Raw genomic sequence first — 27,147 nt, 5'->3', positions numbered from 1 at the left:
ACCTACCTGGGCTTTTTGCCCACAGGATGACTTTGGGAGAATAAATTTCCTGGCTGAAATTTCCAGCCAGAGCCCTGGCTGGAAAGAAGCTGGTACAGACTGCCAGAACCCCATGCAGGAGCCCAGGACTGGGCAGAGAAGCTGTGTCTCCAGAGCACAGGCATCCAGCAGTACCACCCAGGGCCCGTTTTAAAGCATTGGCTCTGTTGAAAGCGCCAAACCATACCTGTGCCATTGGTGCAGCCTGGGCAACGACGAGCACAAAGGTGTTCCCAACAGCCACCGTGAGCAGCCAACCTGCCTGCAGCACCGACTTCATGCTGGCTGGAGACTGAAAAGAGAAGGGTCTGGTCAGTGCCTGCAGTGCTCTGCCCCCACGTCCAGTTCACCCACCACCCCTCCCCTGTGATGTCCTGCCAGGTACAAGCATCCCTGGACCCAGCCTAGGAGGAGATGGTGGAATTTCCTCCGCACAATGCTTCCTCTGTTATTACGTCCTACAGCTGCATATAAGGAGGTTTCAAAACATGTCATCCATAACAAGAAGGAGGAAAAGTCACTGCTGTTGCAGAGCTGGATCCTGATCACCCCCAACATTCATCAGCTGAAATTGTAAAATTGGGAAGCCTGACGGCTCGCACAAGTTCTGAAGCTTGAAGCCTGGTGCCCTGTGGCTGCACATCTTTGGAAAAGAGGCTGGATCCTGATGTTAAGCTTCCTGACGATGTAAGGTTTTCTATATTTCACAACAGATTGTCCCACTGGATTAATCACCCTCATTAATAAACATCTGCAATGTACTCCCCAAGGACAAATGTGAGTAGCTTCTGCTTTTTGATCTTGCAATATCTCAGTCGTCTCTGCTCATAAACCTTCTCCACAGACAACCTAGTACACCACAATCAAATTATCCACTGCATTCTCATTACCCCTTCAATCTCTCACCTTAAAGCAGCTTCCAAGCCCCCATGCCACCCTGTAGTCCTTGAGATACTTCTGCATTTTTTTTCACTGAAAAATACATACCCAAAGTATTTGGGAGAAAAACTTTCTTGCTGGGAGAAAAACCTGGCATTACAGCATTCAGAGCTTTCCCATTAAATTTAACTTCTATCCATTTCTGTTCTGTTTTCTCAGCTTTACCAGAAAAGGGGTTTCCTGAGTATAATTGAGAAAAGCTATCTTCAGAGTATGAATGAATTTAGCTTGAAGGCACCCAGCAAGCTGCTTTATAATCCTACTTTTAGCTGAAGAACAGATAACATTGTTAGGAAGCCAAAGTCATGCCAAAGGACGTATTGCAAGTCAATGGCAGATACAGGAATAAATCCCAAAGTCTAATTGTAAGCCTCTTATCTTTAAGTGGAGTACCTGAGAATAGGAGAAGGCCAGACCCGTAATGGAGAACATCACCTCTCCAGCAGATATTAGTAAGTATTGTGGTAGCTGCCAAGCCATATGGACACTATTGGCTTTGATGTCTTCTGACTTCCATGTCTTAACAGCATCTCCAGAAACCTAACAGGGAAACAAAGACACATTGATTAGCTGCTGAAAGATCAGATCCTTCCCAGCTTGGACTGCAACAGAAAATGTATTAAAATGAAGCTTAAAGTAAAGACGGAAGCAAAGCTCTGACCTGGAAGCAAAATATGAGCCTGATCCCTGCCATATCCAAGCCTGTTGGGAGTAGGCTGACTCCTACTGCACAGGGCACAGGTGGCAGCATGCAGATGTCCCAGCTAGCTCACGGGCTGCAAGAGCTGCATGAGTTACTGCAGGCTGGCCAGCGCTCACTCCACCTACAAGGCCACTGTTTCCATTTCATCAGCACTGTACAACTCCCCCACTATAATGGTGACACACAAACAAATCCATTCCAGGAATTCAAAGAGCAGCATAGGCTGTCCCATATCAGGTGTGTTCAGATAGTTAACGTAGCTGCATTCCTAATTCCTTTTGTTTGCTTTCCTAGGTGCAATTAGTACTGCCTCTGATGCATAGGGAGTCAGAGAGAGATTTGACAAGCAGTGTGGAAAACACTAGGTCGAAATGACTTCAGGCATAAAACCTTGTGTTTAAGGAGTATTTTGGGAAAATACAAGGGATGTTTAAGAAATGTACTTGATCACTGCACAGGGAGGCAAATCAAGGGAGTGTATTTCAGAAGGCTAAAAGAGGAGAGCGGTGCATTGCTCTTCAGCCCATAAACAAATGTCACGAGCACCATACTATAACCACACACTGAGAAAGGTTGGGTAGAAGGCAGCATCCCCATGATTTAAGTATTACAGTTCAGCCACATTAGCAGACTAATGTATTGGAGTCTTGGTATTGGATGTAGCACTCCCAGCAGAGGAGCAGGGCACAGTACAAATCACAGCAACAATTAAAAATTATCTTGGCCTGGAGCAAACTAACTCTCTACAGAAGAATGAAACTACAGGACAAGAGATGGAAAAACAGAGACCCAGAGGGGCTGAAGCACAGAGCCACCCCTGAGCAGCCACGGCTACGAAGAGGATTTCTGTAGATAGGACCACAAACGGGATCCTTACCCACAGCAATGTGGGATGCACCTACCTCATCTGGCCCTGACTCAGCTGTGTTACTGGAGGCTCTGGGGCAATGATCTTTGTCTAATGTTCTTCATGAAACTAAATGCAGCTTCTCATCATGTGGAAGGAGGCTTGCTGCCACAGAGGTAGGGTCTGGCCCATATCACTTCAAGTGTGTGTGTGTTTTATGTACATAAATCTCCGCACTCACAGAGGGCAGCATCTGCCTGTTCCCTCCAGGACTGTTTATCCCATTCCAGCTACTGGAGTTTAAAAAAAAAAGCCAGGTGTTTTGCAGCTATGTTTTTCCCCCTACATATTTGGACTCCGCAGACATGAACAGATTCCATTAATTGCCCAACAGGGAGATGTTATTGCCAGGGAGTAGCTGACAGCACTTTGCTCTGCTCATCACAACACAGTAGTCAAAGCCCCAGAGGGCAGCTTAGCAGTGTGTCCTGTCAGACCTGGTTTGTCTGTGAGCCCGTGCAGTGGAAAGGTTAAAGTGGGTACTAAGCTGATCACGTTCATCTCCGTGGCTCCTGCCAGCTGGACCAGAGCTGGAGCAGCGCGCCTAAGAAGCTGGCAGGCAGGCAAAGGATTCCACCCTCTGCGATGTTCACACCCCTGGGTTGTTCAGAAAGCCATGCCTTGACTTTACAATGAGCTCCAAATGAGCTGTACAGGGCGAGAGAAGGAAAAACAGATGAACAATCTCACCAACCTCCATCAGCACTTTGCCCTTTTCTTCTTCCCATGCACGTCTGCCAGCCTTGGAAGATCAGCCTTCAGGTCAGTAAGTGAAATGTGAGGATAAAGCAAACTGTTTCTGCAGAGTTCCTCAGGTGTGAGGTATTACCAGGTACGGTATTTTAGAGACCATAAGCACCATTAGCTCTTGGCAGTGTCTGCAGTAGCTCTTTGCTATGTGCTGGCACAAACTGCAGGCCACGCAATTTTACATTGAGGATTTCCATCAAGGAAAATACCTTACTTCTTGTGTAGCTTGCAAGATCTGGCAAATCACAGCCTAAGGTGGACTGAGTACCCATTCACTTTGCTTGTATACGTGCCAAAACCATCTACTAGCCCTTGAGTAATGGACTGCCTTCAAATGGCTACTGCCTAGTTCTTGCTGAGTGGAGAAAGCAAGTGAAAGTCACCAACATAAGAACAAAAGCACTGCCAGAGACCAGAGCAGAAGGCACTTGTTACCATCACCAGGTCACTTACATTAGTTACCACAACGGTGTACGATGCGCCAAAGTCGAGCAGCCCGAGGTCCAGGGTGAATTCCCCCATTTCAGTTATGCATTTTCCATTGCTGTATCTAGATACAAGGATGAAGCACAGCATTTTCTGGTTATTCTCACAGACAAAAAGCACAAGGCACAGCTAACAAAAATGCCCCTACAATGGACTAGGGAGGATGAACGATGTAAAGCTGCAGTCATGTTAATGTCAGAGCATCTCTAGAGTTCTTGCCATATTTTCCTTCCAGAAATACTTAGACACTGACTAGAGTTCACCTAATGACCCGGGCTATTACTAGCATTTTTAAATGCGGCTTCTTCCTAGCATGGATTTCTCTTTTCCCCCAGATTTATTTTACTTTCAAGTTTTTCTTCACTCCTTTAGGAACCAGACACTTATCTAGGGACAGACAAGTTAGCCGGGCTCAGGCAGCCTTCAGAAAATCAGAGCTACACACCCAGAAACCATGGGTGAAGCTATTGCTTCCTTTCAATAGAACAAGTTAGCCATCGTATTTGTTCTTCTGGTTTTGAATGTGTAAAGCAGCACAGATGCTCAACAGCATTGCCACAGTGGTTGCTACATCCTTCTAAATTGCAGCAATAAGTATCTTGGATGGAGCTGATGCAGAGAAAAGCCATGAGGCTTTTGAAACATTGCAAAGGCCAGAAATATCCTCCAGGAGCCAGCTCCAGTGCTGCCAAACCAAGGCCATATGGAGCTCCTGTCTAACAAGCCCAGTCTGCAAAACTGTGTGATGTTACTCAGTGTTACCAGCCCACATACCAACACTTTGTGGCCTGGAATATGAATTGGTCTTTCTCTGAGAGCATCCTAACATAAAGACCTCAGGTCTGAGAGAATATCAAAACAGAGCAGGTGCATGGCAGAGGGGACTTTTCCATCTCCCACCTTACTTTGCACAGGAATGGACATTTTCTTCCCTCCAACCCCACGCACAATGTGAATAAAAGGTCAGAGAAAGCTAAGCCCTGTATTTGGACTTCTTCTAAAAGCTTTTTGGGTTCCCAAGATTCCTTTGACCTGACTCTAAGAAAATCATTGCCTAAATTAGGATGGCATTACTCTCATGTCGTAGCAGAAATGTTTTCAAGCTCTGTTCCCGATGATTTTATCTTAAAGCAATAACGGCCATGGGAAGGGAACTATCCCAGGCACTGTTTGGAACTTGAATCTATTCAACTAGATATTATGCACAGAGATACTGATCTGCTATCCTTTGACTTGGACACTTTGCAGACTAAATGCATAGTGCTTCTGTACACACACAAGTGGTCCAGGGCACCTGCTCTGCACAGAGATGACAATTCTGCTTTTTTACAAACATCTGCCCACACAACCAAATGCCAAGACAATAGTAATGAAATTTTTGCTATTTGCCTGAGAAAAGCCCCATGGTATCCAAGGAAAGGCTTCAACAAGGACCTTCAGCACAGCAAGGGAAACTTACTTGTCCCTCTCTAGCAGCAAGTACTCAGAAACACCGTAGTTTTTCGGAACAGCAACGAACTGTTTGCTGTCAATGGTGAGGTTGGCATCTTGGCTCAAACCATTGATGAATCTGCAATGAAAGCATATTAGGCTGTCACACAGGGCAGGAGGAGCACAGCATTAGACACTTTAGAAATGCACTGTCTATCCCAAAGCATTCTGTAACTCCATAGGCTTATACTAGTTTGTCCTGCAAGCTACCAAAATATTAGCTTGATTCATTGCCCAGTTTTTCAATTAAAGATTAGCTTCCCTATTGCTGTGCAATTTTACCCTCTTATTTTCTCCCTGTCAAAGTGACCCCCACTTCTTGTGAGGTAGAACTTACCAGCAATCTCTTCTCAGGCACCTTCAGAGATTTCCCCTGTATATGATCAAGAGGACAGATCCCCAGTGCCCCCAAGGAAACTATAAAGGCGGGAGTCCTGATGGGTGTGTGCACTGTGCTGGAATACTTTCCAAGGAGTTTCTACTAGTGGGAATGAGTTTTCTAGCAAAATAATGTGCTTTCATCAAAACAGTCTTCCATGGGAAGGCAGAGGCTTGGGGCTGTTAGTGAAACCAAACACTTTTAATGTGATCTATGTTTTAAAATATTTTGGTTTTCGGTTATTGAAATGGAGGGGAAATCCCTGAAGACAGGCAAGGGCTTTATGAAAGTAACTTTAGAGGGGGAAATGGATGTCTTCCTAGTTAAACCTCCTCACACATTTTTGAACAGAAAGTTCTAGGATTCTGTCAAAAAATGCTCACAGGAAAATAAAAAAAAGTTCCTGACTGTGGGTATTGATCAATTCCCCAAGGTGCTGTTTAGTCAGCAGGAGCCTTCACAAACACAGGGCTACGAACATACTGTTCTCGTTGTATCCACTTCAGTACAAATTTGTACGTGAGGTCGGATGAGATAAGTGAATGTCATGGGCTGGGCCAGTTTGCAGAGGACAAACGGCAGCAGCTCCTTTCTAGAATGCTTCTTCCCTTTCTTTCCCAAAGAGATGGGACACAGGGGGATGAATGTATCGCCCTCCCAGGGGAGGGAATCTTTTACATTGTCATCTCAGTCCAGCCACTCCTAGGCAGTAAATGGCAATAACACTCAGCTCCGTGTGGTGAGTGTGGGAGGTGGCACACTGAGTACTCTGACACCTAAATCTTTTCTTGCAGAAGAAGCATGGACCACATTTTAACCCGAGAACACATAGGCTATGGTGCATACCATTTGTATTAGACAAAAGCAGTTTCCCTCACCCCACCTCCCTTGAATCCTCAAAAAGAGCCATTCATACCTAACAGCTGCCAAACCATTTTCTGGCTTTGCTTTCAAGTCTGTAATCTAAAGAGGGGAAGAAAAAAGAAAAATAAAAAAATCAAATATCTGCATTAATACAGCCTGATAAACAACGTATAAGAGAAAATGCCTGTGCCTGTGGAATTACATGTGTTACAAGCCTGTGGAAATTGACTGGACTCTCATGTAAGCTTTATATCAGGCCACAGAAGTGAAGCCTTGGTACAATGAAACCAATGGCAAAATTTCAGCTCCACCAAGGGCTTAAGATGAGATTGTATGTTCCTTCTCACCTCCTGTACAACACAAGCTACAGAGTTTCAGCCAGTTATCCTTCTACTGAGGCATCTAACACCCTCTAAAATAAGTATTTGTCTCAATCTGAAGATAGCAACAGAGCATTATCCATGTTAACTTTTCAGTGATTAATTACAACTAAACACAGGTGCCATATTCCTACAAAAACAGCAAATTGCCTAACTTCCAGAGCGTTATTCTTGGATTACTCATTGGCTTCGCAGAGCCTAAAGCCAACAGGGAACATTAGGATACTATTCTGATCATCATGCATCGCTCATGTTTTCCTTGACCTTCAGTACTCAAGAGAGAAAAATGTCTCATGGTGCAGGCAGAGAGCAGGAGACACCAAGATGCACTGATTTATTTTGTGGTTGCAATCTCTGCAGGCACATCCTTGGATTGGCAACCTGGTTGCCAAATTTTCTAGCCCTTCCTTCAAGCTTTCTTCCTGGTGTTAAACCGTGAGCTTCTAAGCAAGAATCCAAAATTTCAGCATCCCTATAAAATGTCTATTCTACTTCAGTGTGATATGCTGATCCAGAAATAATATATGCCCTAAATAATGAATAGCCATAGTGAATAATAAATGTCAGAGCAATAAATAATAAACAACAACATCATTTCTTTCAGTGGGAGGCACATGGGGATTAACACACTAGTTCATTGCAGGCGGGCTAGACAAATTATTACTCACTTTCATCAATGATCCCCAGAGCTCTCAAATTTATTTGCTGCCCACTCAACCACCCACAAAGGAGAAGAAACCAGTTTCAGATTGGATCCTTCCAAGGAAGCATCCTCACCTGAGTGAGGGAGGCAAATCTAGCATGGGTTTGGGGGAAACTGGCATGGCCCATGGCCACTCAAGGATAAGCCCCACAACACAGCAGTGATGCTGCCATTGCCGCCTCGTGTTGCAGTGTTGGACAGTATAATTTACTACACTGTCTTCCACACCTCCCTTATCTAGTGCTGAGAATGACAAGTCAATAGCATCACCCAACAGTGCTGCATGGAAGCCTGCCCATGCCAGGGGCAGGCTAGATAGCTGGGGCAGCACAGAAATGCACTGAGGTTCAGAGGTTGCTTTGCTTCAGCCTGTCTCAGTCTTTCTTTTCATAGCGACTGTATGAAAATCAGTGTATGAGTATCAGTTCCTAAAGGAAACAGCACACAATCATCAGGGTCTCAGGGAAACTTAACAGCACTGTGTGAAAATGAGCCCCGGGTTCCAAACCATAAAACAGAAGAGAAAAAAAAATAAGGAAAAAAATAAATAAATTCTTGAAACTCTGCATTTTTAAAACCAATTACACGATTCCTACTACACAATATTGAAAGCCTTTGCAGTGGCAACTCCGCAAGGCAGGAGGCTGAGGAATTGCTAAGAGAATAAGAGAATTGGTGTCTCAGTACAAGGGCAGATTCTGATGGCTTTTACGCATACACACACACACCTACCACAACATGGAATGACACCATTCATTTTAAGACAGCTGCTTGGCATACAGCTGCATTCAGAAGATATCAGAATCTGGCCCTACATACCCCATATACGTCTCTACAGTTATTGCAGCAATACACAGAAGTCCAAACAAAGGCAGCTCTGCAGCAGAGCCGGAAATGAGCTTAATCATTTATTCTGTTCAACAAAACAAATGGGCCTTCTGTGCTTTTTCACTAAACACTTGTAATAACTAAGCCCAGAGTCATTCCTCTGATGCTTTTATTCCGTGCCCAGCCCTAGAGCCTCTTTAACATCTTCGCTTTATAGAAGCATCTTTTGGGGAAAATCTCTGGTTCTCGGCTTCCTCAGCTTTCACAAGCTCTGCTGCCCAGCAGGCATGACTCTGCTCTCCCACTGCAGCATTCACTGGATTAAAGTGTTCCTAGCAACTCTCAGATGCCATAACGCCTCTATTAATCAACCAGCAGAAATGTGTACAGATCCAGTGCCGCCAGCTAAGAAGCCAGGTTTAGAGCATCTGAGAGCAATCAGACAGACACTGCAACTGAGCAAATGAATTAATGAGCCTATTACCCCATTACCCATTGTATCATCACAGCCATTGAATTAATACTGTATTTACACTTCACTCCCACACTCACTAGGCGACTTGATAGGCTTCCTTCTGCCTCAAAAACAATTAAGCTGTATACTGATTTTTCCTTCACGGTGTAGTTAAAAGTGAGAGACAATCCTTGATGTTGCAGGATGAAGTGAAGGTTCTGTTGCTCGCCATTCAATATCAAATTTGAGTACTCAGCTGGGTCCTGTAGGGAAAGAAAGAAAAAAAAAAAAAAGAGAGGAAAAAAAAAAAACTTGGTTACACACTTTCTTCACATGAGGAAGGCTTCAGGATGGTCAGCTCAGAGTCTGGAGTAGCTTCCTTTGCAATTTGTAAGCCAAAGGCCAGGGAACCTCCCACACACAGAGCTCCCCTTTCCTTGGCCCTGTTCTACCCCAGTGAACCCATATCTAAAATGTGGCAAGCAGCTGGTGGCCAACAGACTGCTGTTCTGAGACCCAAAATAGGCTGACCTGGAAATAATCTGGAAGCTGAAGTAGGAAACAAGTTGCAGTGCCCATACCCAGTTAACTACCTTCCCATTTCTTTCCCCCTTTGCAGGTAAATACTTCTCAGATGCCATCCAGTTCCCAACAGCAATGTCCAGATCGTGTCTGAGCACTGAGAGATGTGATCTGAATGCCTCGTATTGGGACATTCCTCCTTTATTCCTAATTCTAGGTGAATGTTTTTAGCCATTTCATCCTTTGTCAAGAAAATACTTCCCCAAACCTTCCCTTTCTGTCTAGTCAGAGATAGCATGCTCCTTCTCCAAAGCCATTCCCATGCACTTCTAAGGTGGAAGAGAGCAAGCTCTAGCATCTGGGGGTTTTATGGGTAAGTGACTGAAAAAAAAACCACCCTTTTTCAATGGGATGCAAGTCAGGTGTGCCATCCTCACAAACACACTTACCTGAAAAGCCTCCACAGGCTGCTGAAATAGGTCCTGGTCTTGGATTGTCACTTGAACGGGGTTCTTTGCCAAATTCAGGACCTGAATTAAACTTTCTTTTGGGACAAGTTGAGGCATATCGGTTTCCTAATTAAAATAAAAGGCTTTAAGTGCCATCTGCATGCTTTATTAGTGTTTTAATAACTCTTCCTTTTTAGTCATAATAGTCTTCCTCTGTAATGACACTTTTCCATCCCTTCCTCATCAGAAGTTGCACTGAGAGAAAACTCAACATAAATCTTATTTAGGGAGGCTTCCTCGGAGTAGCTCAATAGCCAACCTACCCTTCTTCACAAAGGCTGCTCTTCACACCACTAAATGTAGAGGCTACACAGCTGCTGGGCAGGTAGAACAGTGCCACTCTCTCATTACACAGTTCCCAAGTGCCTGGATTTAACCAAATGCCACATCAGAAAGGAAGAATTGTGATAGATTTCAAAAGCAGGGACCAGAATAATTGTTTTCCCACTGCAGTCGGTGACTGGGAAAAGAATTAGGCCAGAAACTAAGCAGTTTTGGAAATCCCAGTCCAGCTCCATGTCTGTAGTTGGTGCTTTTGCATCACACGACACCATGTTACCTCAGCACAGACCTTGCTGCCTGTGTTCTAGGAAAGGGAAGATAATGCCTGCAGTACACAGGTATCTCTTTCTGCCAGGAGTCTTTCCCTAGAAGGAGTACTTCAGTCAATGTCAGCCTTGTACTGCAGATCTAAAACTATTTTTTTATTTTGTTGAGGTTTTATGTTTTGTTGCTGTTTATATATATATATATATATATTTTTTTTTTCCCCTCACTTTATTTTCAGGTAGCTGCCAGGGATAAATCAGAGCTATCATTTTTTTTCTATCTCATCCTGTAACTCAGGAAGGCAGGGTAATTTGAACCTAGCTTGGAGGGGAGCCACTGTCAGAAAATATAGGGTGACACTGTCTTCCATGTATTTCTCAATCTTAATATTCAGCAAATCCCACTACTGTGGCTCTTCACTTGCACTACCCACAGCAAGCCAAGGTGGGCCATCACACGTGCCTCTTTGCTGGAGCTTTTAGTGGCCGTCAGGGTAAAATTTCCATGGATAGGCAGGGGGCAACATCTAACTCATCGTGCCTCTGCCTGGATGAGTTGCCCACAGCCAGAGCAGACTTTCAGTGCTCAGAGAGGGCTGTTATGGCTGGCGATGAGCGCATTTCATTGCTCAAGAAAAGAGATCAGAAAGGACCTCAGCCCACAGCCTCATTGCAATGGCAGACTCATCCATGGATTCATCTGAGGAGCCAGCAAATATTAATCCAGGGCTGTGTGCCAGCCACTCTGTAACAGAACACTTTAAGTATACATGGAAAGCTTTAAAAATTAATCCTACTGTATCTTTCTTAAGCCAAAGGTCAGCCAAAGTTTGCACAAAGCTGGTCGCGGGCCAGAAACAAATGGCACAAATCTGCAGGGGCTAACATTGAATTTACAAGAGCTTTGCTGGTTTTCTGTCTGGGGATGGCCAGCAGCCCCTGGTGTCCATGACTGCATTAACCCGCTTCACTGGAGAATGAATTGATTGTGTAAAAAACACATCCCCAGCCAAAGTAGAAAAGGAATAAAATAAACTGAAACGGTAAAATATAGGCAACCTACAGCAAGAAATAGAAGAGAGAACGGACTACCTTTGGGGAATTAATCTCTAGCATTAACTAGGTGTCTGTCAAGCACTGGTGATGGAATTATAGAATATAGACCAATACAGGTGTCTGGCACAGCAAAACTGCAAAGAGCAGAAAAAGAGAGAGACGAAGACACAGAAAGACAGACAGACAGACAGACACAGAAAGTAAGAATTTAAATTAGCAACTGGATTGGTATGTTTAGTTGTAAAGAACAAACTCAAGGTGACAATCCAGGATCACAACGGGTAAAAGGATTATCCAACAGGCATCAATAAAACACCCGAGGGAAAGCCAAGTATTTTTGAGGAATCTCTTGTGCTATACATACATTTATTTTGACTTCTACAATAGCTGCAAGTCCAAACGCCATCCCTGCAAGGATCATACCTGTTGCCATTTTCTTAATAGGCCTATGGAGCAAATGAAAGAGGTGCCATTAAGAAAAGAAAGTAATTTAAAATATAAAATATAATTCCTTCGAGCCTAAGATGTGCCAAAACCACATAATAAACTGTCCAACAGGTGGAACTAGGGATGACGTGCTGTTTAAATTGCCAATCATTTAACTTAAAACTATTCTATTTTTCTGTATGAGGCCAGCACTGAGGCCAATTAAAACTGATATGCCATGAAAAAAGCTCTGTGCTTGCAAGTTGCATATAATCTTGTTCCTAGCTCTTCTAGTGGGAGTAGCTCATGGCATTATGTTAACCTGTGATGTTGGAAGGAGCAGTAGAAATGACACATCTTCAAGTCTCTTTTGGGAAAGGCAAAAGATAAGTAGCATGCTATTTAGCAGCAGGAATGAAGAGCAGAAAAAATGTATAGTTTTTGTCATCAGCATTTCTGACCATCTGTGTCATCATTCTGGGTTATTTCTCCTGCCAATAGATTTACATTTCTGGAGAATAAGGAGCTTGCTTCTGAAACTGGTGCAGAACTAGTACAACTCTGCCAGAGTTATGTGAGACAATCTGATATAAAAGGGTGTAAAATAGGTCCAGAAAGGCAGGTCCACTGAGTTGTTGAGATTTGAAACAAAGGTGGATCTAGATTCTGTGGTTTTCTGCTCCTTGTAGTGGTCTGAACTCATATTCTAGATTGACAGGGATGTGAGAAATCCAGATTATGAACTCAAATTCTGTCTCTCAGTTATGTGCCCTGGGATAAGAACATATTTACTGTTTCTATCTTGTAAAAAAAAAAAAACAAACTGGTTTTGACCTCAAATTGTGCTTTGAGATTGTGTAGCGCAGCCACACAGACGAAAACCCTGAAGACTACAGTATCTCCACAGCCACATCTATGGCTAAACTGGGTAGGAGCCTGTTGGCATCCAGGGGACAGAAAGAGCATTCAGTCCTGGTCAGTGCATGGGTTTGTGCTGCTGGGTGAGCTACTCTGTGAACTGGTCATCAGACAGGAATTTTTCTGCCAAGCTGGGGCTTTTGAAGCCAATCTCCTACTTATTCCCTCTTTCTACACTTTATTTCACATTGAGTGGTGTTGGAGCACACAAACTTGGTTTGTTTCAGCTAGATCTGTACTGGCAGGTGCACATAACTTACTTCCACTGCTAAAGGGCATCAATCCACAGAGGCAGACTAGAGATACTCAGAAGTAACACACACCCCAAATGCATAAATTGGGTCAAAATGGTTGGGAAACAACTGTTTTGCTCTAGCATTTCTCACCGGTTCCTATCCTAGTGTGGAACCTGCCTTCACAAGACCACACACAGCCCATGTGGGACAGTGAGTTTCGCCCCCTGGAAGCTTCAGGAAGGGAATTATTTAACAATGATACAGGAGATAAGGTGAAGGACATGTTGATCAAATTCAAAAGGGACTGTTCATATCAGCTTGAGGGAAAATCCGTTGATAGAGCAAAATCTAACACCACTGAATTTTCCCCTCTGGAATTTCCAGGGCCTACAGAAGATGGTGACGCTGCCAGAGAGGCAGAAGCAGAAGTATTGGGAAGGGTGAATAGAAATTTGTGTTTCTTCTTAAAAGCTGTTCTTCTGCACACTTGCTGCAAAAGAGGAAGAGCTGAGGTATCCGCATTGTCCCCAAGTACTTACGTGAAATTAAATTTGCACATGCTTATCAGAGGGTAGAGCCCAAGGTCAAAAATTGGGATGAAGACAAGAATAAGAAGTGGATTTAAGAACTGCAATACAAAAGAATGGGAGTTTAGTGACTAGAAAGCAACTTTCAGTAATTAAACTCATAAAGCACTGTCCTCCAGAAATAATTCCATTAAATAAAGGACATGAACAAACACTTTCAAACCTCCTTTAAAAATATAATCACAGTTTGCTGTTTGACAGCTTCTGCAATTTAGGTTTCACAGGCACGAATACATTTTGTACATATCCTCCTCTCCAAGAGGTAAGCAAGCATCACCAGCCCCATTTCCCTGAAGAGAGAACTGAAGCATTATGTTTTTAGAGAGTACAAAACCCGCTGAAATGGAGGCAGGCAACCTTAGGGGCTGTGGTGGGACCTTACAACAGATCAGCAATAATGGAAACATCTTGGGACTTAAGCAAAATCCCAGAGGAACAGGCACTATTTTGTGAGATTGCCAATTTCTCATACTTGCACACAGCACGGGAACCCCCCAGGAACTGCATTTCCCCTGGGAGGGCAGAGCTTGTCTGCCAGCCTGCAGTGGCAGAGCAAGAAAACAGAGAGCGACGGGAGAACAAGCAGAGAGAGATGCTCAGTCTCAGCTCTGAAGGACAATTTTAGGGGAACAGAACAGCCTTGTATTTCTTCAGAGCTGTTCAGTGTAGGAACTGTAATCAACTGTGACAATATGGCACCGTGTTAGAGCCTCCACATTTTCATTTGCCCTGCAGGAAGGGAGGAAGGAAACATATTTCAGGTGTAAGGCTGATCCCAGTGCAGAGCCATGTTAAAAGGATACACAGTTTGTATCCTCCACATGCCAGCACTATTCAAGAGCTATTACAGTGGCATATCCCCCCACACCTCTGCATTATTCTGCAGGATTCAACCTCTGTGTTAGGACAACCTTGGGGTCTTCTGAACATCAAGTCAATAAGCTTGCTTAAGAGCTAGTGAGCAGCAAGCAAGAGTCCACAGCACAGTAGTTATCAGGAGCACTGCTGTTATCTTCAAAAGGAGCAGAAATGGGCCACTGGTCCCAGCAGAAAAGTAAGAATGAGAGAGAAAAGGAATTTCTAAAAGAATTTCCTACCCTAAAGTATTTTTACCTGCATTTGGTCAGGCTGAAGGACATATATTCCCTGAAACAAAAAGACATTCCAAGTGATTCATAAACACCATGATATGACAGCATATGTGGTTGATGGCAAACAAGCAACCAGCCCACAGGATAGGCTTTAGCAGCAGAAGTGGCTTCCTCAAATGTTTTTCGTTGACACTTGACACTTGTCATCTAAAGACAAATAGTGGGATAAGAATCCTTTTGCAGAAGCAAGCTGTGCTCAGCCCTTGATATATGGCAGCTGGGACACCGCCTGCCACAGGTACCGAAACCCATCTTTCAGACTGGCTGAGCCCTGACCTAGGTGAGTGGTGAGGAGCAGGCACGTTAGTGTCCAAGCTGGGACCTGAATCCAGAGCTTCCTTCCTCTGCTTCTCTAATGGAAAGCCCAAATCCTGCAAGTGAATGCCCTCAAGTTTCAAGACCTCTGAGCTCTGTTGGCATTTGTCCCCAGCACCCCAAAAGGACAACAGAAGAGCACCCGTGAGCCAGCAGGCTGTACAAACACCCATTTCTTCCCTCCATTTGCCAAAGGCTTTGGTCAGCTGTTCAACTGAGACTTCTTAGTCTGAGGCAAGAGCACTTAAGGTTTTACAAGCTGCTTCACCCTTACACCACTGTGCTTAGCCCCTGCAATTGTGTGAGGCCAATTAGGGGTGGATGGAGGGACCCCAGTCCCCAAAATGGGCAGATGGACTGTCTCCAGGCAGGGGCTGGCGTTTGTCTGAACTCCACACTATGCTTTTCATTTGAAATTAAGATGAAAAGAAAAGAGAAAAACATTAGGAAGGAAATGGTACCTTTCTGAGAAAGCACTGTGGGGATTTGTCTCCTGTCTGCCAGGCTTGCCCTGAGCTGAATGTGGAATGACTACCTGTCTCTGCTGGCAGCTGCCTCCTGGGAGAGTAAAAAGCACTGGGCACAGCCAAGAAGCCTTGCAATTAGAAGTATCAGGCAAATACCTTCTCCCCCTGCTACTTTGTGTACACTATACAAATGTGCCATTAGGAAACAAGCCTAAAACATTTCATCTCACACTAAATCACTCCCTGTTAACTCCAGCCTTCCTAGCTGAGCACTTTGGCTGGAGAGGGCAAAAACATGGAATTTTGCAAACACAAACTCCAACAAGCCTAACAATGAAATTGCATAAATGCTGCAGTTAATTTTCACCTTCATGGGTTGGGGCAGCTCACCATGGATGTAGAGAAGGAAGGAGACTGAAATAAGCCAAAAATCCATCCAAGCTGGTGCAACAAAAACAACCCCAACAGTTTTCTTCTCCACCAGGGAGAGTTTAATAAGTGACTCCTGGCGATTTTTAGATGTTCTGCTACAGATCACTAAGTGCATGCAAGCACAACAGCAGAAAACAAAGTTTCTAGATGCACATCACAAAGACTTCAGGAACTTTCATTATTTTGCTTTTCTTGAGTGGGTAAAATATTACCCACTGTGTAGTCTTTTTCATGCCTCATTTGAATTAATTAAGCCTACTGAGTATGACATGCTGAGAGCCAAATTTTTAATGGGAGAGACATAGAAGGGCTCAAATTTGGGACCTTAAGTCAATTTTGAACTGTAAAATGGGTATTTATGATCTTAAATTCCGATGTGAACATCCACAGGCAGGATCTAGATGGTTTATTAAAATATACATCTGGAAACTGGCCCTGGGTGGTGACATCTTGAGCCATCCAGCCGATCCACATTTATCTGCCACTACACCCTGCCATTCACATCCTTGAAGTGCTTTGTGGCTACTAATTAATCTTCACCACATCTCTACCCTATGCACAGGATTCCTGCTGATCTTTAGGGGCTTCATTAATGTATCACCAAGTCAGCCAGAGCAGAGGCACACAACTATAACAGCTCTTGTTATACCTTGCAAGGGCTGCGTGAACTTTCCCTGACTTCCCCCTTGCGTGGGGGTAGGAGGCTGGAAACCCTACCTGCTCAAGGTCACGAAGCAGCCAGTTGCCAGCATATCAGCACTCCTGACTTCACAAGCTGCCGGTGGCTTCCCAGCCCTTGCTCCTTGCCATGCCAAGATGTGCTGTGATGAATTGCACATGGCCACACAGAGCCTCTTACTTATGATAATTGGAAGTGCAACTCAACCAGACTTCACTAAGCAGAAGCTGTTAGTATTGTAAGACCCCAATTAAAAAGCAAGAGCAGTGATATTATTGCTGGTCTTATCCCTGGTGACAGTAAGTACTTACAAAATCAGCATTCATCTTTGTGGCTTGCAAAGTCCACCGGGATCCCTAAGAAGAAAACAGACAGCTGTGAAGCCTTTAAAGCTTTAAGACATCCTACAGAAGAGAAAACATGGAGACAATAGGGCTGGAGGTCTTATTTCCCCTGTCTATTCCTTCCCTTCCCTATATTGCCTGTCAGTAGGCATGGCACACTTGCTTCTCACCCTCCTGTGCAAACTGCAAAGACACAACCAGCGTTGAGAATGGGTCAAGCCCCTAGACACCTAGGAGGGGTGTAGTGCCCCGTGTCCTCAGGGTGCTTTGGTACCGTACCTGCTGATCAAACAGGGCCCAGAACATCGGCAGTGGTATGAAGAGGAAGAGGACGCGTGTCACCATTTTAACCTCCCCAATCAGCTGTTTCTGTAAAGGGAACAGGCAGAAAGATAAGACGACAAGACAACACAAGCTTCCAGCCACAAACCAAGAGAGCTCCAACATCCCTCTACATGGCAGTTATTTATCACATTTACTCATGGGCATATTTGCACTTCTGCATTTCAGTGCAGCACCTAAACTGTCCATTAAGGGTCAGGAGAGTACAGACATGGGAAGGGACACGACAAGTGCAAGACTGGCGTATGTGAGGAGTGGTGTGGCCAGGCCAGTCTTAAGTCTGTCTGCCTCCCTGCCTTCCCCTTTCCCCCTCCAAATCTGCCAGGTAAAGCATCACTTACTGAGTACTTTTCTGATGCCCAGTCGAGCCAGTGATCTCTCTTTGGAATATGACGGGAGCGGTTTTTCAGCCTGTTTTTAATAGCAAACTAGGGGAAAAGAAAAGAAAAACAAAACAAAACAAAAAAAAGTGAATAGCTCCCTTGTGCCTGCCATTTAAATTATTTCCTTTCCGTTTCAGGAGCTTTACTTATCAGCCCTTGCCACATTCCCAGCTCAGGGCTGCCCTCCCAATCCCCAAAGGTACACAGCACCAGATAATTCTGCTGGACACATCCAAAATCTGCATGTGCAGGACTGGACACTTTATGACCAATTCTCTGCAGTAAAGGTCCTGTGGGATTGGTTAATTAAAGGCATGATGTGGGAATGAACTACCTCCTGAGCCTGTCTTTCAGAGACAAATCTGGCATTAACCCCCATAGACTTTCTTGCTTGATTTAAAACTGGATAGGTTATAAAGTTTTGAACATAATTTCTTCTTCTGTTCTTTTCTGAAAGGCACCTGTTGGTTTGACCGCTGTGCTGGGAAGGGAACATCTCATTATCCACAGCAATGTCAAAACCAGAACTCTCCCTCCTTTCTTGTTCTGTAGGTCTGTCTTTGCATATTCCTGGTGCAGCCCATATCTCATTCAGTCCGAGAGAAGCTTTCAAGTTCATTTCTCACTGAAGGAGAAATCAGTGACACCAAATTTTTAACTTGTTTGTTTATAGTGCGTGCTCCAGCTGCTGAACACTCTGGCAAAAAGAGTGGCAGCCTCACTTAGAAACCCTATCCTTAAGATCTGGCTGCTTCCTCGAGGTAAATCTGTCACTAGCATTAACCTAGGCAAAAAGAAAACATTTGCTGAATGTTTTCAGCTCCCTGGAAAAGAAACATCAATCTCCACCCAAAACCAAGGAAGTATTTTTGCACTTACTATATTCAGCTTACACACTATGAAAAATAATTGATAAGGCTATACTGCAACTTTAGCAAGCATCTCTTGCATTTACAAGAGCATGCTCAATGTGCGCAAGATGAACACATACTCTTACTGTCTGCTGAACTGATAAACTTCAGTAAAATTCTTCAGATAAAAAAAAAAGTCACATTTCTGATACTTTGTGAGTTTCTGAATTTTCCTTTCGGTCTCCTGCCTGTCTTTCAGCATCCCCCCCAGTGGTTCTACTTGGCATCAGTTAAACAGTTCATGGAACTACAGAAAAACAATTGAAATGCTGAAAGAATAAACTGGGACCTAAATGTGTTCCTTATTCCTTCTAGCTCATCAGCAATATATCCAGGAGCAGCATACAGAAGAATTCCAAATGCCCCCTCCCCATTCCCTTTGCACTTTTCTGATCTGCAGCCCCAGAGTCGTGCATGAAAGAGAAGGAATGGCACATACTTACTCCAATGCATTTGCACACTTCAAGTAAGACATTCCCTTGTGGGGGCATTTTTCTGTACAGCCCACTTCCAGCAATGAACACAACTGAAAAATATTATAATCCAAAAGGGAATTCACATGACTAAAGCTCAGCCCCAACCCCCATATTCAACAGAAATCCTCTTCCTTTGGGGCTTACAGGATTTTTGCATTTTTTTCAAAACAAAACAAACATACAGGACACTATTCATGCCTTCAGATGGAAGAAAATGCAACTTCCTACAAGAGGCAGTGTGATTCCTACAAAGTGACTGCCATCTTCTCATAATCTGCTCTGGCATAACAGACACCTCCACACCTGATTCATGCAGGAAACCGGTGCTTTGAAAATTCCCCCATCTATGCTTTTTGTGGGTTAAACTTAAAATACAAGCCACATTTAATTCCTACACCTGATGTTGATGATACCTGTGCTGGAAACCATCCCCAAGTCATTGCAACCATGTGAGGATGAGTGCAGATCCCACCCAGGCTCTGTGTATTGCATCTCACACACATTTCAATGGCAACTGCCAGCACAGCTCGCAAAGGCCACTGCATCACACGCTGGTGCTAAGGGAAATTACCTCCACTCATGGTTTCCATGGAAGGATGTGCAATTTAAGATATTGTTTTGCCTTGTTTTTCTCCCTCAAAGCACAAAAACATATGAAGCAAGGCTTCAAAATGTTGTCTGAGATGGAGCTATCCAATTACAGATCATTTGTCCTGCTCTTTGAGAGCCTTTGACTGCACTGCAATTCCAAAGATGTTAGCAGGGAGAAGCACAATAAAAGCTGAGCACGAAATCCATATAACAAAGCATTTTAAGCTAACCCAGTCACCGAGGTCGGTCCACAGCCAGTGGAGAAAAGCAGGCATTTTAATCCTAACATAGGAACGCTGCAGGAGATTCACCATTTCTCTTTTCTCACTACGAAGACCCTTTATGTTCTGTTTTGACTTGCAGAACTGTCAGAGAGGCATCTGAAGTCAGTTTAGGTGAATCTCAATCAAAGTCACAGAGTGGGCAACTGCACTACCTCATTTTTAGCATCTCCCTGTGGAGTCGGTGGTGCCTCCTAAGGGAGATTGATGAGGTTTGCTGAAATATCTCCTGGGGATGCCACTGACTCCATTGGGAACCGAGGTTCCTGCATTCTGTTTAGCATTTGAAATTAAATAATATCAGTCCTCTCTTATCTTTCAGAAACTGAAGCAGCTCAGAAAATCTTGCTGTATAAGATTTCCATTCTGCCTCTAAACCTATCCTTGTTTTCCAGCATCACAGGGAGGGGGCCAGTCAGGACTGGAAGGGTATTTGCTGCAGTCCTGCATGCTGCTCACATAGTCAAATATATCACATCCAAGAGCATTTTAGCATGTTACAAAAGAACAGAGCTGCTTTGCCAGGGCGGGCTGTGGAATCTGGCAGCAGGACACTAGCTAAAAACACATTTCGACTGATGGCCTCACTGAAACTGCAGTATTTACATGTCCATTTTCCCCTGGGCAACTGCTATCCTGCTGAAAACTTTCAGCACAGAGAAGCCTACGCTGCCTTAAACTGATAGGAGTAGGCCATGTGGGAAAAGAGAAGCTGCTCAGGCCCATGACCATGCACTTTTTGAAAATAATTGCTGTGACACTGGCTGTGGCCTGATGACATTTCTTCAGTGTGCTGGTCCTTCTGCCGGATGGAAGTTTGAGGGGGGAAAGCAGCACTCACATTCTCCAGGGGATGAACTTTTCAAATCACAGATGCTATGGTGAAATCAAACAATTGCTTGGTCTCTCAATTAAGCTAACAAGCTGAATGAGAAGCCACCCCATGCTGTGTCTAAACCTCTCAAATGCAGCATAATAAGGGGACTGCTCCCCTCAGTCGCTTGCAACTGTGAAACCAAAGCTAATGGGGTATCCTCTGTATTGGTTACTGAGGAGTAACTGTAGGAATGTAGAAATTACTGGGTATTTGACAGGGGTTGAAGAAGAAGTCTTGACAGTACATTAATGGGGCTAAGATGCAAGCTTTAGGGAGCAGGATGATTGTGGCTGCCTCTGGACTCTTGGGCAATGAGGGCTTATTATTGCAACATAATAATAGGCTGTCACTATAATTGTGGGAATTACTTCAGCCAAGCAAACTGAGACAGCTCAGAATAAAGTAGCATCTCATTCAGCTTCTTCTGGGATTTCTGGGTGGCAAACAGATTCTGAGGCAAAAGTCTGATCCATTAAAGATGTCCCCGAGCTACAAAAAGCCTGTGCAAAGGTTAGAAGTGTCATATTAAGCTTCTCTTCTGTGAGTTGGGGAACTGAGGACTGCTCAGATGGCAGCTCAAAGGCCTAACTTACTGACAGGTAAAGGTATAGTCCATCAGGAGAATGATTTTGGTGCCTCCCTTTGTTATATTGAACAAGGTAACTGTATTGTGATGCACCCACTAGACCACTCAACAGTGTCACGCTATAGCATTGCAGGATGAACACTGTCTGTCCACCACCAAAAACATCATGTGTTTTTTCTTACTGTTCTGAACTGTGGAATTGTTGGATGACCTTGTGCCCTTGAGCTTCCCATCACAGTATCCATCCAGAGCTGGTAAATTTGTGCATTTTCTCGTCTATAAGTGGACTCACAAATGGTAACTACTACTAGAAGCATTAGAGTTTTCACTCACCAAGCGCCAACACCATCAGTGCTGCTGGGACACCAAAAGCCAGTGCATAACAATCCTCTCCAAAACATTTCACATCCCCTAAAAAGGAAGTCAGAAATAAAAGCATCTCATTACAGTCAGACTTATGTTACCTTGGTCTTTGATTTGCTTCCCTTAAATCAGTCACTTCTCTTAGCTTTAAATCTTCTTTGCTGGTGCTTGACACTGTGAATTGAATCTCCTTGAAACAGTTGTCCTCCCCTGACGAGGACAATTTGGAAGCAGGGTTAGTGTCTGCCAGCAGCAGCAGCTGATAATGGGATATTGATCAGAAGAGTAGAAGGGAAAGGGCAGACAAACAGGTAGAAAGAAGTGGTAGGAACCATAATTTGGAAAACAAAACAAAACAAAAAACATTTTAAATAACCTCAAAACACTATGTATTTGCATAGATCTAAACAATCAGTACCGTGTTTCCACATTATTTGTGCCAGCTTCACGAATTATCGAGCTAAAAACCCAAATCTGATTTCCTAGTAACCTACAGTGGACAAGGCAGAAGGAAAACCCCCTCCTCCTAAATAAGTGGGAGCCATTAGACCTAATGCTCTGGTTGCATCTCCAGTTCCCTTGCTCTTCTCCTTCCCAATCTCACCAGAGGCTGCCTGCTCCTGGTGTCAGGTCCTGCCCACCAGGAAGCCAGGTTTGTCAGAGCATGGCTTCGACTGATCTGAGGGATGGTTCCCTGAAATCCCAGGCCTCTAGGCCTAGCTCAGTTCTCACCCCACACGAGTTCAGCAGACCGACTGCCAACAGCAGACCAGCCGTGTGGTCTAGGTCAGCGTGCCAGAGGCTACAAATTACTGCCATCTTATGTGGAGCAAAACCAAATAAATATGATTAAAATAAACCAACACATTTAACTGGAAAACAACCCATGAAGCTTTCCGTTGTTCCTGTTTGCTGTCCCTGGGCAGTCATGGTCAGCTGCATAGCTGTGTGCAGTGCCTAACACTTATTTGCTTATTTTCAGTAAATTAGCTGAGGTCCAACTGGCAGCAAGACCTTATGGACACGCTGAACTTTTGACACGCAAAATGAGTTGGACTTCTCCACCTAAAAATATCCTGCACTTCTGCCAAATGTCTAAGAACAGCATTTCTTGCTTTTCCAGGAAAAGCTTTCACACTTAGCAGAAAACGTACTCTTTCCCTATTCTCTCTACCTTATTTCCATGGTGCGACTAGTTTATTGGTACACTGCGAGTTTGGATGTCCCAAAGGGACCAGATTTTCATCAGCCCCCTGACTACACCAAGCAAGAGTCCCTCCCTAGCGTAATGCTGGCTTCGAAGAGGGAACATTTGCCTTGGCCTGAACATGGGACTGTAAACGTGAGACAAAGCACAACTGCCCACAGCCTTGTGAAACGAATGGCCTGATGAAATAGCCGCTCCAAACAAAGAAAGCTTCCTGGAGGCTACAGGATGGAAGGAAAAAAAAATGCTAGTGAGTGTGAAGGCTACTTTGTCCCCGTCCCCATCCCCTTTGCCTATGGCCTGCTACCCTCCTGCCCTCCCTCTGCCTCTGGGTTTGTATTTACAGCACGCCAATCCCTTGGTTTCTGGGCGCTACAATACAATGAAGGAAACAGCAGCAAGGCTAGAATGTAAAGTAGGTCTTAAGTGGGGCAGAGGCTTGTGCTTTGTCCTCAGGGCTAATTGCTCAGGGCTGCAATCTTGCAGGCAGACCCCAGCAGACATGCCTGGGTGCCAGGACAGAGTCCTCCAGCAGTCAGCAGTGCCCTGTGGGGGGGAGAAGGTGAGGCTCCACAACCAGCCCCAATAACTCATTTGGTCCTGGTGCCTGCCCTCAATGCCAAAGATCAATTCCCATCCACAGGTTACCTACGGGCAAGACAGGGAACAATCCTTCACTGGCCAGAAGGAGGATTAGCTGACCATTTAGTTCTTTCCACCTCCCATATTTTAATTCTACAGTTCAGGCTGGCTTTGAAATACAGCTGGGAACGTGGTTTTTGTGACTTGTCTGCTGCTAGTACCATAAATCTGTTACGCTGCTACGGCAGGATTAACAAGGCGTAAATGCAATACAGTGGCCAATCCAGAGATAATGTAATTTCTGCCATTCAGTTGTCATAAGAGCCTAACAATGCACAGCAGAGTAGTCAGAGGGCAGCTAATTTATTGTCTTATTCTAAATCAACACTGACCTCTTAATACAGGAGTTACAAACGTGGAGATCAAACTTCCAGCATTAATGGATAAATAGAAGACGGAAAAAAACTTGCTTCTCTCCGAGGTCTAAAACAAGAGAAGACAATATCAATGTCACGGCTAATGCACAGCATCGGGCTTGCAAATTGAACGCTATCAATTCTCTTGTTAGGAAGGCTGGGTAAATATTGACACGCAGTGCATAAAATGTTAAGCAAACAAGCTTGCCTTCAGGTGATGGTAAAAGCTCACACAAATCAGCTCACGTTACTTAAGAGGCGCTTTGGGGCTTTTTGGCATTTCGGAAGAAAAGCCACTGCTTGGAGAGTGTTGCAGGATTGGAAGGGAGAGCATTTACTTATTCAGAACAAGTAGCATGATTCAGATCCTCTGGCACCTAATTCAATCCAATTTGGCGTGGCTTGACAAGCTCATCATTTGTTCCCATGTCTGAGCTCTTTTTTTCCCCTCCTCTCTTCCTATGTAAAAACAGAAAAAGAAACCTGCATAGACTGAGGGGTTGTTAAAGACAGCATAGATGAGAGAGTGGCAGCAAATGAGAGGGAGCCAACAGGCAGGAGATTACCAACCTAAGGCCAGTCAACCTCAAACTAATAGGGTAAATTAAATCTACAGAAGCAAATTCAAGAGCCTGATGGAGGGTTGAACTCCAAGAAGAAGAGTTCAAAATTCAGCTGATGTTGTAACATGTTACAGTTCATACAGCCAAAGGATTCCTGTTGATCTTCTTGCCTCCCACATAATTCCCAGTTTGGAGGCAATCAAAAACTTGATGCAGAGTTTGGTGCTTTCCACAGAAGTAATGTATGAAGGGATTCACTCCAAAGCAGTCTTTCCTTGCTTGCAGGGGAGACACACCTGCACAGATACATGCACCCACAGTGCTAAACCTCCTCCCCATGCCTGGGTGGGCCAGCAGAGCGGAGAAAGAAGAGAAGGCAACCTGGCCTACACCACACTCCTCTGTATCACCAGCTATTGGACATCTGGGCTAGAGAAACCAGCATTTAAGGACAGCCCACGCCCGGGCAGATGATATGTTTTACATGTATTTAGGCTTCACTCCCAGCTGTCACCACGTCCTGTGATGGTAGTGGGCAAATTGCCTGGGACATGGCTTGGTTCCTGGCAGAGAGCTCCTTGGGGCGCCTGGAGCCACATCTCTCTGACCTGAGCATGTTTTTGACCACGAAACATTAATTTATCTCAGTGTGAGGAAGATCCCCAGAGGTCTGGTTTTGCCTCCTCTCCTTCAAACACATCTTGCTCCCTTAGACAACAATAGTCACAAGTCTGGAAAACAGAAGAAAATGCGAAGAATTGCAGACACATAAGGAGGACATCTCATAAGAAATGAAGCCTGGGATCCCAAAATGACCATGGTGCAGCCAACAGGTACTTTGTTTGGCAAGAAGCTTCTTATTACAGCAGATCATTGCAGGGAAGGTGGGCAGGCAGGAGAGCACAGGAGGACTTTCTTTATGTCACCTTGTGAAGTGGGTACTGGGAAGGTGACGCTGAGTCCCATCACCTCCCACCAGCACCCACCAGGGATGCTGGGTGTCCTCTGGCTTGGGTGAAGGGCTTTTTGTCTTGCCCCAGCACAGTTATGAAGATCCCATCAGCTTGAGTTTTTGGCTCTTGCAGGATTTTATTTCCTAGCACATCTCAGAATCTGATCCATACGTCACTCAGAAGTGATTTATCCTGGATTAAGGAACTGGTAGGCCTTACAATCATTATCTCTTGTTTCTATGGTGAACAGCAAACAGCAATGAATCTTACTGCCTCCTAAATTCCATTCCTGTCCTCGACAAAATTTTTGGTTACCTGCTGTTTTCTACTGCTAAGCTAATAAAAGTAATTTTTCTTCTTCATTCTACCTCTGTGACTAGTTATTTGTCACCATAAAGAAATCCAGAAAAATCGGTAGCCTCAACAAACTCTCCCAGTCACAGAACAGCCCTGCTGTGGCTTGATATGGGTACTGCAGAAGAGTCCTCAGTCCTGACCTCTTCTATTCAAATTATTATGACATATCTATAACCCCTCATATCTGAACAACTCAGGATTTCTGAGAGCTGAGCAAGACTCAAGCACACAGCTCTCGACGTGATAAAGTCTAGAGCAACCATTACCAAAACCAGAGTGCTGATAAGAGGACAGTGATTTGGGGCATCTTATTTCACACATTTACAAATTCCAGAGATGGAAAAAATGGTCAGAGAAGCAGAAGTGAGTACAAAACTAATGACCTAGCAGCTTGTAAATTACAACCAAATTCCTTCCTTACTTTCTTAATCTTTGGAGCAGACATACATTAGTAACATGATTTGGATTAGCTAATTTGAGGAAAAGGTACCGTGTATGATAATCCTGATCTCCTTGGCAACAGTGAAAAAAAAAAAAAAAAACAAAGAGAAAGCTATTTAGTACCTTAAAAACCATACCACACTGTTTGAAAGCAGCTTTGGCCTTTAATTAATAGACACAGCAGCCTGTGCATTTATATATCATATCATAAATACAATTTTGTTCAAGCATTCTTAGCCTGGACTGCTAATCCTATAGACAAGAATGCTTGGAAATCTCCTGCAGATAAATCTGCTTTCCCTATCTGATCTCCTGCTGTATCAGTCTCCATCACTGCTTGTAGTAGTACGGTTCTCAAACTGGCAGATCCAAGAATTTACAAAGTACTCTAAAGAAAAACAGACTAATGGTGTGCATTTGCCTCAAAAGCTAAATTTGTCTCTATGTGGGAACTGCAGGGGCAATTTATTTATTAATTTTATACACAGAACTACCACATCCCTAGTTTCCAGATTGAGCAACTAAGCCTGTGCAGTTAAGGGTTCAGCTGAAGTTTATTGGTGTCCTGAAAACTGAGGGGGAATCAAATTCTTCATTTCATTATTTCACCCTACCTGGAGCAGAAGATGAAAGACATAGGAAGTGTTCCAGAACAACACTCTGGAGGGGAGAAAAGTATTCTGGTTGGCCCCAAACCCTCCATCC

General features: G+C 44.2%; 1 protein-coding gene across 7 annotated transcripts in view; it reads right to left on the bottom strand.

Moving 5' to 3' along the window:
- SLC15A2 (solute carrier family 15 member 2) overlaps positions 1-27,147 on the bottom strand; it is a 57,237-nt gene that overhangs the window by 9,049 nt on the left and 21,041 nt on the right. For all 7 annotated transcript variants that reach the window (XM_068687491.1, XM_068687494.1, XM_068687492.1 and 4 more), the window contains 16 exons: positions 24,105-24,195; positions 21,894-21,971; positions 19,193-19,275; positions 17,797-17,883; positions 17,393-17,482; positions 17,081-17,125; positions 14,839-14,871; positions 13,678-13,766; positions 11,923-12,004; positions 9,895-10,020; positions 9,022-9,186; positions 6,611-6,657; positions 5,284-5,394; positions 3,792-3,888; positions 1,372-1,518; positions 227-331 (listed from right to left, as the gene is read on the bottom strand). In XM_068687491.1, the coding sequence (XP_068543592.1) occupies positions 227-331; positions 1,372-1,518; positions 3,792-3,888; positions 5,284-5,394; positions 6,611-6,657; positions 9,022-9,186; positions 9,895-10,020; positions 11,923-12,004; positions 13,678-13,766; positions 14,839-14,871; positions 17,081-17,125; positions 17,393-17,482; positions 17,797-17,883; positions 19,193-19,275; positions 21,894-21,971; positions 24,105-24,195 (1,476 nt within the window). The remainder of the gene's footprint in view (positions 1-226; positions 332-1,371; positions 1,519-3,791; positions 3,889-5,283; positions 5,395-6,610; positions 6,658-9,021; positions 9,187-9,894; positions 10,021-11,922; positions 12,005-13,677; positions 13,767-14,838; positions 14,872-17,080; positions 17,126-17,392; positions 17,483-17,796; positions 17,884-19,192; positions 19,276-21,893; positions 21,972-24,104; positions 24,196-27,147) is intronic.

This window comes from Anas acuta, chromosome 6 (assembly GCF_963932015.1).
Source record: "Anas acuta chromosome 6, bAnaAcu1.1, whole genome shotgun sequence".
NCBI classification, from domain to species: domain Eukaryota; kingdom Metazoa; phylum Chordata; class Aves; order Anseriformes; family Anatidae; genus Anas; species Anas acuta.
The sequence above is the reverse complement of the archived record's forward strand: the minus strand, read 5'-3'. Positions and strand labels throughout refer to the sequence as shown.